Genomic DNA, 12,013 nt, shown 5'->3' with positions numbered 1-12,013 from the left:
CCGCACGCTTAACGTTCAGTGACGATCGGTATTATGAGTTTATGTGTTTTGATGTACCGAAGGTAGTTCAGATTCCCGGATATGATCTTGAACATGATGAGGAGTCTCGAAATGGTCATGACATAAAGATCAATATATTGGATGACTATGTTTGGACATCGGAAGGGTTCCGAGTGGTTCGGACATTTTTCCGGAGTACCGGGAGGTTATCGGAACCCCCCGGGAGAAGTTATGGGCCTTATGGGCCATAAGAAGGAAGCACACCAGCCCACAAGGGGCTGGTGCGCCCCCCTTGGGCAGGAGGCTGAATTGGAAAGGGTTGGGGGGGGGGGGCTTTCCTTCTCTCTTACTCCTCCTTCCCTTCCTCTCCTACTCCTACTAGGGAAAGGGGGGAATCCTACTCCCGGTGGGAGTAGGACTCCCCTAGGGCGTGCCATAGAGAGGGCCAGCCCCTCCCCTCCTCCACTCCTTTATATACGAGGGAGGGGGGCACCCCATGGACACACAAGTTGATCATTGATCTTTAGCCGTGTGCGGTGCCCCCCTCCACCATAATCCACCTCGGCCATATCGTTGCGGTGCTTAGGCGAAGCCCTGCGTCGGTAGCTTCATCAACAGCGTCATCACGCCGTCGTGCTGACGGAACCCTCCCTTGAGGCTCTACTGGATCATGAGTTCGTGGGACGTCACCGAGCTGAACGTGTGCAGATCGCGGAGGTGCCGTATGTTCGGTACTAGGATCGGTCGATCGTGAAGACGTACGACTACATCAACCGCATTGTCATAACGCTTCCGCTTATGGTCTACGAGGGTACGTGGACGACACTCTCCCCTCTCGTTGCTATGCATCACCATGATCTTGTGTGTGCGTAGGAAAATTTTGAAATTACTACGTTTTCCAACACCTTGGTCATCACAAACTCTCCTTGAAACCAACAAATGGACTCCAAGAAAAGCCTATGGACAAACCCTTCAAATATAACTCAAGGCAACCATTAGTCCATAGAGATTGTCATCAATTACCAAAACCAAACATGGGAGCACCACATGTTCTTTCAGTATCCATGACAAATGTGAGAATTGTTAAATTAATGGTTAACTTAAGGTGGCTACTTAAATACACATCTTGGTGTATTGGTTGCGGGCACCTGGAGAATCCAGTGTTGTCCTAGGATATCCCGGAGTACCTGTGTGATTATCCTACGGTTCGCCACCCAGGCTCAAAGGGATCATAAGATTATTCATGCTAGAAACTTCTGTGTGCAGGCACAAGCTATTATGGGCTCTAGCATAGTTGAGTATGTTGCATGACCTCTTTCAGTGGTGGGCTAGCAGATGTAGGGGAAAGTAGGTGTAACTGTCCATCCAGAGTAAAGAGTTAATGTTTCTGAAAGACTGTGTCTTGGTCATCCATTTCTCAAACACCATGTAGTGCGAGAAATCTAACGGAGGAGATCGAGTCTTGTGGGGAAAAGTACGCAAACCTCTGCAGAGTGTACAAACTAATCATGGTTAGACGTGTCCCCGGTTATGGACGTCTTGAGTATCTAGTTCTTGGATTATCATGTTGATTTCATCACTCTAAATTAATATTGTTTGGGTTAATTGATATTGCTTAATTGAGATTGAGTTGGAGGAACCTTCTCAATGTTTAACAACCACCATGGTAGTTAAATAAAATTTATTCCTTTGTTGTAGGGAAAAATTGGCTTTATGCAAAACTTTAACCATAGAGCTTTCCATCAGCCAAATATGCATCTAGCAATAGCATTTATTCTATTCATTACTCTTTGTGTTACATTGCCAGCATATTCCATGTGCTGACCCGTTTCGGGCTGCAACATATCATGTTGCAGACTTTTCAGACGACGAGTAAGATGCCTAGGTCGTTGTCGTTCACTCAGCTATGTCATCGGAGTTGATGGACTCACTTTATCTTCCAAGCCTTTCGCTGTTATCTTATTTAGATGGCCTTAAGCCATATTACTGTAATAAGTTCTCTTTTGAGACATTTGATGTATTAAGTGTGTGATTGAAACTCTGTTATAAATCCTCAAGTGCTGTGCGTGTCAGCATTACCGATTCAGAGACGACACTGATGCACAGAGACTAGACTGTTTGAGGTCTGGCCGCTACAGCAAATGATGAACCCGCATGTCTGTCACACAAATAGAGGAAGAGAGAGGAGTTTTTTTTTAGGAAAGGAAGAGAGAGGAGTTGATATTTTGTTTTTCTTTGTTCTGAAAGGCCCACTCTTTCCCAAAAAGGTTCTGAAAAAAGAGGGTCTGAATTCAACATTTTTTTTAAGAATTCGGCCCACTCTTTATTCATCATAAGTTTCAACAAAAAAAAAAGATCATGGAAGGCCCGGTAGAGCAAAAGGCCCACTAGGCCTCGCACCTCTAAAAGTCCAAAGACCAATCGGGCATTCCCCAATCCGGCTGGACAGGTATGCTGCGATCCCTCGCCGCCGCCGCGCGCTCGCCGGCGGCCGCCGCGTGGCGGCGCCTCCTCCACCATGGCAGAGACATCGGCGGTGGGGAGGAGGTGGAGAGCATGGCGTACCGCATGTCGATGCTGCGGGCTCCCCCTGTCGCGCGGAAGAAGGATATTGTTAGCTCCAACTTGTGCAGCCTCATCGGCCGCCTCAACGCGCCGGTGCGCCTGCACCGAAACAGCTCCGAGGAGGACCCGAAGGCTTACACCTTCCTCTGCGTTACGCCCGCTTCCTCGTCCTCGTCGACCTGTGCCAACTTCCAGTTACGTTTCCCTCTCATACCCCCCCCCCCCCCCCCCCCCCCCCCAACACCCAAATAGGTCGCACCTCTCTCTTGTTCATGCTCGCTGTTCTGGTGCAGAAGATTCCCTTCATTACCCTCTCTGATCGATTGGGTTATATATTCTGCTTTATATTACTATGTTCTTGCCTGGTTAACTGTATTCTGTAGATAGTAGTATTACTATCTGTTGCTTCAACTGAGGATTATTTGTTCTATACAAACATACAGCTTTGTGGTCTTGTGGTATTCCTGGGTTAGCACAAATGTCTACTGGAGTACCAAGGAAAGAAAATTTCATTGTCGAATTGTGGTAGGCTTGTTGCTCCATGTAGGCACAACAGAGCAACCTTCTTATATGAAATAAAAGGAAACACAGGTCTAAGAGTTTAGACTGTTGGACATTGTCCTACCCAAGTTAGTAGGATGTTCTTAACTTAGGTCCATCCTATCAGGGAGCAAATTCAATGCTTGTGGTGGTAGAAACAGCGCAGGTAGAAAGTTGTATTTCCAAAATGTAAACTGGAAGGACAACATTTGGTTTTTGTGGGCTATATCCATTGTTTGTATGTAAAAGAGAGAGACATATGCATGCACGGTATCTTTTGCAGCTTGAGACGACTTCCATGCTTCACACGGTCAAAAATTTGTGCAACTCTTGAGAGGTGAAGCATAGAAGCACCTCGGGATGTAACTCTAGCTATATCCACCAAGCACAACATTAATCTAATATAAAGATCATGCTTTCATAGAGCCTGCAAACTTAATTACATCTATGCAATGTTATATGATTGTTCCAATTCATGATTATTGTAATTTTGTGTTCAATAAAATTTCTATCACCCATACTTACGGTGTAAACAATTTGAACAGAGTGACACTGCAGCTGAAGGGCGATCTGGCAAATGTGTGCCTGAAGCATTTGAAGTACAATGACCTTGTACATGTATCTGGTTTTCTGAATTCTTATCATAAAGTCAGTGGAACTGGTGAAAAGTATGTGTGCTATAAGGTTAGTCAGTTGTTGAGCGATTGCAACTTCTTACGAACAGATGATGCTGTACCATTCTGAGATATACAGTTTTCTTCATGAAATCATTTAGAAGATCAGTTTGGTTCTCTTACCATTAGTGGTCCTGTCCTAGGCCTGATTTTATGTTACCATATCCTTCCTCTCGTGTATACTTGTGTGGTCCTAGTTACTTCCAGTCTTCCACTATCTTTGACCATATATGATGCATGCAAAATTGTTTCTACTTCAATAACCACAAATATGTTAACAATTGTTTCCCTGTGTTGCTATGTGTTATTGTTGGTCTTGAAAATACTTTTGTATGCTTTGTATCTTCTATACTTTCCTAATTCGAAATCCATTATTCCACAGATCCACGTCAAGGAACTGAATTGCGTTCATGATCCCAAGAAGCCTAGGAATGATAAAGGCTCGGTAGATCCAGCATCAACACCATCTGCGGATAGTACGTTTTTCTCAGTTGACTTCGTTCATTCCTATTCTGCATTGTAGTCCTTTTGTCTCTTATCTAATCTCTTACTGTCTTCTGTTGTATCAATTAGCTCAAACACTTGAAGAAATCAAGTACAGAGAAAGGCTTCATCTGTGGCAAGTCTTCTTTGCCAGCCCTTACGAGTGGTGGGATAACCGGCAACAAAAACCATACGCCAGTTGCCCTGATTTTAAGCACAAGGACACCCGTGAGCAGCTATGGCTTCATCCAGATGACCCACCTTGGGTAAGAAAGCAGCTCGAATTGATTGACCAGCAAACGGCAGAGAGTGGTCGCAGGGATGGCAGAGGGCGCTTGACAAACCCAAGATGGAACGCTCAAGACTTCAACTACTCTGACGAATGTGACGATGATGAGCAGGACACGCAAAGGCAGGCGAATGGATGACTGAATTCTGCAAGATGACTGATAAGGCGGGTCTCCTGCACTGACTATGCTTGACTGTAAAACTGAATGGAAGTGTGTATGTATAGATGTTAGAGAAATCGATCACAGGACTCGTCGGATTATGTGATTTGGTCTTTGTGTGCAAATACTGAATAATGTGGGTTGTAACTCGTGTACATTCAGTGCTGCAATGGAGTGAATCTGGACATCCGACGCACTTTATTAACTCTTAACGCGCAATGTCTATCCAGAACAATGATATACACTGACGGCTAATTGCTATGTGAAATTGCATGATAGCAAACTGTTTCCTTGGTCTGTGCATCCGCTGAGGGTTGCTGTTATTTGCTTCAGAGAAAGCTGAAAAAACATCTAGAGGACTGCTGGGTCTCTGTATCTCTTGAAAACAGTCTCAATGTCATCGAGAACTTGCGGCAGCAGAGGCCGTGGAGCGCTGGTGAACGCGTTGATGTTCTCCCTCAGCTGATCCATGGTGGTCGCTCCGATGATGGTGCTAGCTGTGAACGGGCGGTCGCGCACGAAGCCGAGGGCAAGCTGGACCGGAGTTAGCCCATGCTTCTTCGCAACCTCGAGGTATTCCTTCGTCGCTTCCTATCCAAACATCACAACAGAAGCAAAAGAAGAATTATTTGCACATAATAATTTTTAATGTCATTATATTTAGTTGTAGTGTTCCAGTGTGTGTGTGTATATACTTTGGCCAAAGGCGCGTTGTAACGCTACATGTATCCAGGGAAGAGATTTAGCCTGAAACTCTTGCTATTGCCAGAGTTATCATCCAGATACTTTCCGGTCAGAACACCGCTGCCCAGCGGGGAGTAGGCGAGCAGCCCAACGTTGCAGTTGTTTGGGTGGCAGACTTCAGCAAGATCGACTGCGACAAAACAAAGCGTGCAGACTCCATTACACCATAGAGTTCAAGTGACTGAAAATGAATAGATCTATGGCTGGCATCTCTGCTTCACCTTCGAAGCTGCATCTCACAAGTAGACTATAACCATTCTGGATGCTCACAATCTTTGGAAGTCCATGAAGCTTTGCAGCCTGTACAAATCGCATTACTCCGTACGAGGTTTCATTGGAAACGCCGATATATCGTACCTATATTACAAGAGACCAACAGGGAATTATATACTGGTCTACGGTTACAGATCTATGAATACTATCTTTGTCTGTCTTCTGCATATGCTCTGAGTGAACTACTCAAACGTATTGTGCGCACACGAACACAACAATCATAAAGTGTGAAAAACACAGGCACCAAATCCTATGGAAAGATGGATCTATACTAAGATTTGTGTTCAATTAATTATTTTGTTGTTTCGAAATAATAAAATAATATTACCTTTCCTTCATCAATTAGTTCCTGAAGAGCTTTCAATTGATCCTCAAATGGGACGCTTGGCTTCCATTTAGTTGAATCGTAACTGAATTCGCCATATAGTGCCACATACCTATCTGGCCTGAAGACATAAAGCAAACCTTTGGAGCCAAAGTTCTCTTTTTATGTCAAGTAAAATAAAAATAAAGCATATTGATATAAACAAAATAATATCCTACCTGAAAAAAAATCAATGTGATAATGAAAAACTAACACGATTACGCTTAAATGAAGGATGTGTGCTGAAAACAGTCTACGGCAAAAAGACTCACAAAGGATGGAAAAGTGCAATGAGATTTACAATTTTCAAGTTATATAAGGAAATGCAAATTATGCAATATGATTGTGTATGAATCAATCTGGAACAAGATGTGAAAATTATTCTAATGAAGAATAATCTTCAAAATAAACACTTACCAGTGTATGTGAAGCAAATCAATGTAGTCTGTCGATAAGCGTGAGAGGCTCTTTTCGACACTTTCCTTTATATTGGGAGCATCAGCACGCACCATTTCTGCATTGTCCCGAAGGAAAGTGCGATCTGAATAACCAGAAACTTTGGTGGCTAAAATTACCTGGTCAGAAACAGAATGTAAAGTGGGCAGGTGCCATGTTTCAGTGACACCATTCAAGCATGCTATCTGAAGTGGAAATCAGGGAAGTACAAAAGGATTCGGAAACTGCAAATAAATTATAAGGCCGGTTTAGGGTACTTTATCTCGTGGCTTGGATTTCATCCACCTGCCTACATATAGATCAGTCCTTCCTTGAGTCTCCTGCTTGGGTTGAATCGGGTACTAAAACGCAATAAAAGTAGTTCAGTTAAAACTGGGGTCAACTTCAGAAAATGAGACGGTGGTTGAATGGAAGGAAGGAATGTGTGCTGACAATTTCTGCGGTGTCGAGTATGTTGATGCCCTGATCAAAAGAGTAAGAGAGCATATCATGTGATTCCTTCTCTGTACTTTGTTCTCCAAAGGTCATCTAAAAGAAGTAAAAAAATCGAGGGTTTTTATGGTACCCTATACTGCTACTGGGGAGGGAGCAGTATATGTGACGGTGAAAGCTCTTCTTGTGCTCATAAAGGGAATTGCTCTGGCAGATCAATATTTCGGAATGCATCGTGCACTCCTGTGAGTCTGTGACGGCGGGGTGACGACGAGGACACAGGTATGTTGAGCCCTGCCTGCTGCCTGGGTGAGCTTTTGAGCACATGACGTGGTCGTCGACCTCACAGCAAAGGCAGATGCGTAGCTGCTCCACGTCCCGCGAGCTGCGGCCAAAGTAAAGCGTGATCCAGGCCATGAAGAGCTCTATCAGGAAGGCGAGCCGTAGTAAAATAAAGAAGCACGACGATGAGCGTAGCGAGGGCATGGTTAGCACTAAATAGGCGAGGTTCCGACGGGCTCCGGCACTCTCGTAGCCGCGGCTCTCCGTGCGCCAGAAGACCACGACGTTGTACACATCGACATCGTGGCCTCATCGTCGGCGACGGCGAGCTTGCCCGCTGCGCAGGGTGGTTTCGCATGCACTGTCGTCATGAACGAGGCAACAAAATAAGCGCCATGCTAAGGTGCTCACTGCTCAGCCATGCGGGACGGCAAAGAACATCGCAGCCGTAGCGTGGAAGGGGGATGGGGCGCACGGCGGCATGCCAGAAGTCCAAAACCATAGAAGGATAGCACGGCGGGTTAAAGGGAGGGGAGGGAGGAGGTGCCCTGGCGGGCATGCGGTCGAAGAGGAGGCGAGCCCCCGAGGGCTGCTGCCGGTGATGCAGAGAATCACCGATAATGCCCTCCGAGCATTATACCGGTGGACGTGAGACGTGCGGTACTAGCGATACTGCTGATCCAGTTTCACCAGTACAGATAGGCACCCACCCTTGGATCTTTGCCAATGGACGGCCAATATTTAATACAGGGTACCATAAAAGAGCTCAAAAAATCAGGTTATTATTATGTAAAAAAAAGTGAAAACAACAGAAACATGATGGTTCAGCTATGCACATACTGTTCCAAGAGTTATCTCGCTGATGAAGAGATCTGAATCTCCCAACTTCCTGTACTGCAACTTCGCTGGTTCCTGCGCCGACCGAATTCGGCTGCGGACGCGTCTCCGGTGCCATCTTTGGGACTGTTGGGAACTCGACCGTGAACGCGCATAGCACCATTTGTCACGTAAATACTGTTGTCGAATTTTTTGTTGTTGCATATACTCAAACTCCTGTTCTTGCACATTCCAACAAACATATCAAGAAGCAAAAAAAAAAAAAAAAAAACAGTATGCAGCCACTTTAGTCCGCCAGATGGTTGGAAGTTTGAAAGAAATACCCTCGTCTCTGTTGTGCTGCCTCCTTGGCCAACACAGCTCTTCAGTTCACCGGCGAGCTACAAACCGAAGCACGGGACGAGGGAGGGGAGGAGAGCTCACGAATGGAGGGAGAGGGGCGCAAGTGGGGCGAAAATACTAGGAAGCGCAGTCTTCGTCAAACGTTGGTTTGTTTGGTTGATGCGGACGACAGGGCGAATTTGTGGCGAAGATCCATGAAGGGAAAGACGGTCGCCGTCTGAGCAGGACGAGAAGGCACCAACAAAAATGGGAATGTGGCTGTAGCCCTGAAAAACATATGTCGGCTCGTTTAGAACCGCACAAGCACCCACACGTACTAAACGAGCAGCAATGGATTATCGTTCATGGGTCTTTCAGTCCAAGTGACCACTCGGTCCTAAGGATGGTAACAAAGCACATCGTTTTCTTACAGGGCATGCGCACCTTTTCTTTGGAAAAATATCCAGCGTATTTTTTTTCGATGAAGGGTGTTTTTTATTGACTCAAAATATAGCATCGAGGAATACACCCAGCGCATGTATGAGAGTATAAAAGTTCATCAAAAATACGAAACATCTCAACCATAATAAAAACTACATCAAGGTCTTCTACAGCCATCAACATGTCGATGTGCACAGCTCACATGTGATTTTTAGGCATTTTCGGATGCAAACGGGTGCACAGATCACAAAGTGAATGAACGATGAAGTAGGGCTGAGTAAATCTGTGCCGCTGCGAATTTTTGGATAACTTCGTCAATCTTAAGATGCTGTGCTGACTCGGCATCTCGAAGGTGGTCGTAGGAGTAGGGTGTGCATACGTATTCATGGGTGTACATGAGCATGTCATTGTATTGTACAGTATTCAGAGAAAAAAAACTGAACCAAGGTTTTATTTTATTATCGCTTGTATATGTTCTGTGCGATTTCCATGATTATCTTAACTTTCTTTGTTTGCCCCTGCGAGCTGCCTCTTATCTCTTCCCATGCGTGTGTATTTAAAGCCCTAATTGAGAAATGCAGTGATTATTTACACGGTGCCCACGTCTCCGATACCAACTCGCACGCGACGTCGATTTAGGTTTTGAGAGTAAACTCGCGCGTGGGGCGGAAAGAAAAAAAGTTAGGGTAAAGCCCCGCACGTCGCCGTCTCTCTTCCCCCAATGGCACAGCGGATCTCCTCGACGCCGTGCGACGCGTCCTGCTGCGAGGCGACAGAGGCGGCGCCGCTGCTGGACGTCGAGAAGGGCGTGCCCGAAGAACGCGCCACGTCGTCGCTGGCGGACGATGGGGGCGTGGAAACGTCCGGCTGCCGGCGCTTTTTCCAGGTAACTAACCACGAAGCCCCCCACAAAAAATAGCAAGTCGTTGTGCGGTGGACGTGCTACCTGAAACTGAATTTGCTCGGTGCATGTAACTAACTGAATTCTGCAGGGGTTCTTGGCCGTTGTGTGGCTGTACATGGTGAATCAGATGAGGAAAGATTATAGCGCTTCTTATGGTAGTGATCGCCTTTACTGTCGCCAACGTGTTTCACTTGGTCAGCACACAGCCTGCGTATCCTCCGGCATAATCTACCTCCGTGTTTCACTGATTTGTTTGGTAGCCCACTTTTACCTAATAAAGTACTTATTCGTCGACGAATAAGTGTGCATATAATTTTTTTAGGACAGATTATGAAGTGGGGTAAAAAAATAGTACGGTGGAAAGGAGCAAGCCACCATCTCTCTTCTCTTTAACTACTTCAACCTCAATGAGCTAAGTGCATGTTGAAGTGAGTAGACCATGTGTTGAATGTTATTGGTCTTTATTACCGTGTGATGTGAGAGAACCATTTTTTTCTACTTTAAAGCGTATTGAGAAGATAAAAATACACTCTTTTGTGGACAATTTCAATTATCAAACTTACACTTATTCATGGATGAAGAGAGTATATCGGATTTGAGGCGCTTCTACATATTTTGACTTGGGCAACTGGCCAAACAACACTCCTCCTAGCTACACGTCACCCCGTTGATCTCTAAAAAGATTAGCCGGGTCGTGAGCAGCTGGATCCACCGCGATCGTAGCCACTAGATCCAACTTATGAGCTTTGCAACATGGGTTATGTTGTGCTCGCTGGTTGAAACATGGACCATGTTGCACTCATATTTGCACTAACGAGTGTTTTGCAACATGAGCCATGTTGAGTTCGGAGGTTTGCAACATTACTCATTTTGCGCTCAGCCGTCGCCACCGCACAACATTGCCTGTGTTGAGGTCGTTGCCCACAGAAACATCTCCGACGAGCTGGCATCATTGGCACCTCCCGCAACACCTCGTCATTCCTGCTCACAGCCTTGGCTTGTAGCTTCGGTCGGTCGTTCATCGCTCATAGTGGCGGAGTGGTCGGTGTTGCGATCGGAGCTCCTTCACAGCTTTGGCTGTCCGTCTTCTCCAACAACAGTGGTGGTGTAGCATGTAACGCCCCGAGACCGATGCTCCAGATGCCTTCTATTTATTTTAGTTGTTGCCGTGTGTTTATTATGTTTGTTGCATTATCATAATTGTTTGGCATATTTCATTCCTATATGTTTATGCCATGATCATGTTGAGTGCCTTGTCATATATTTGCTTCTTGCACCATGCTCATCTCACTTGTTATGTTGCATTGTACCCTTGTCATATTGCATTTCATCATGCTCATCATGTGGGTTGCATTCTTCATGTTGTGTGTGCATCAGTCCTTACTATCTCTCTCTCAAGCCATATGCCCATGTATCATCACCTCTCCCTTCCTTCTTCCTTCATGTTTTTGCAAGTGACATTATTCCCTCCATTAATGTTCATTTATTTCATGGTTATCTTACTCCATGCCTTATACCTCTCTGCCAAGTTTCATCTCATTTGGAGTTGTTTTGGTAGGGTTAAAAAATGACTCAAGTTTGAATTAAATTCAAACTTGAATTATTTTTCTGTCCTTAAAAAATGCCCAAAGCAATTTATTCAAATTCTGCACAAATTCTGGACTCTAGGGATATTCTCATATCTATTTGAACCCCCTCCATTGTTCCTGTGCTTTTCTGTCTTGTTTTTCTATCTGAAGAAAAGAGAAGAAGGGAAGCAACAGTGGCAACAGTGCAACCCACCAGCACCCGCACCGCACCCACCTGGGCATCCTCCCTCCCGGACCAACCCAGCTGCGCTCCAGCAGCCCATCCAGCAGCCCATCCAGCCCATGCGTACAGAGGCGTCGTCAACCTCCTGTACGGTAGGACATCCAGACGCACCACGTCGACAACCTTGGTGATTTGACGGCCGTCCGGCGCCCTAGAGGCCTATAAATCACGTCCTAGCCCTAGTCCCAACCTCCCTCGTCTACTTCTAACCCCTATCCTTCCTTTGTCACCGCCTAGGTAAGGCTCCATGTCCTCGCCATCGCCGTGCCCGTCATGACCCGAGCGAGCAAGAGCTCGAGCTCGGGGTAGCCTCTTCGCCGCGCCTCCGACCCCCTCGGCCGCCGTGGAGAGGACCGTCAAGTCCCTCTCTGTCCCCTGCTTCCACACACGCGCGGCAATGGCAGAGCTGGGGGTATTCCTGGGAATTCCCTGGAAT

At 46.0% G+C, this 12,013-nt stretch overlaps 2 protein-coding genes and 1 pseudogene across 2 annotated transcripts; 2 read left to right on the top strand and 1 right to left on the bottom strand.

The window, feature by feature from the left end:
• Window positions 1–2,421: 2,421 nt before the first annotated feature.
• LOC123094501 (protein OSB1, mitochondrial) lies at window positions 2,422–4,907 on the top strand. The gene is made up of 4 exons (XM_044516489.1): window positions 2,422–2,759; window positions 3,651–3,789; window positions 4,162–4,255; window positions 4,353–4,907. Exons 1-4 carry the CDS (start codon window positions 2,452–2,454, stop codon window positions 4,688–4,690), a joined length of 879 nt encoding a protein of 292 aa, XP_044372424.1. The 5' UTR covers window positions 2,422–2,451; the 3' UTR covers window positions 4,691–4,907.
• Window positions 4,908–5,062: 155 nt separating this feature from the next.
• On the bottom strand, window positions 5,063–8,303 carry LOC123089982 (protein tas-like; annotated as a pseudogene).
• A 1,085-nt stretch (window positions 8,304–9,388) lies between these two features.
• On the top strand, window positions 9,389–10,232 carry LOC123094500 (uncharacterized). Its single transcript, XM_044516488.1, has 2 exons — window positions 9,389–9,747; window positions 9,854–10,232. The coding sequence occupies exons 1-2, from the start codon at window positions 9,583–9,585 to the stop codon at window positions 10,064–10,066; spliced, it is 378 nt and encodes a 125-aa protein (XP_044372423.1). The 5' UTR covers window positions 9,389–9,582; the 3' UTR covers window positions 10,067–10,232.
• The last annotated feature ends 1,781 nt before the right edge of the window (window positions 10,233–12,013 follow it).

This window comes from Triticum aestivum, chromosome 4B (assembly GCF_018294505.1).
Source record: "Triticum aestivum cultivar Chinese Spring chromosome 4B, IWGSC CS RefSeq v2.1, whole genome shotgun sequence".
Taxonomy (NCBI): domain Eukaryota; kingdom Viridiplantae; phylum Streptophyta; class Magnoliopsida; order Poales; family Poaceae; genus Triticum; species Triticum aestivum.
This window is presented reverse-complemented; position numbering and strand designations above follow the sequence as displayed.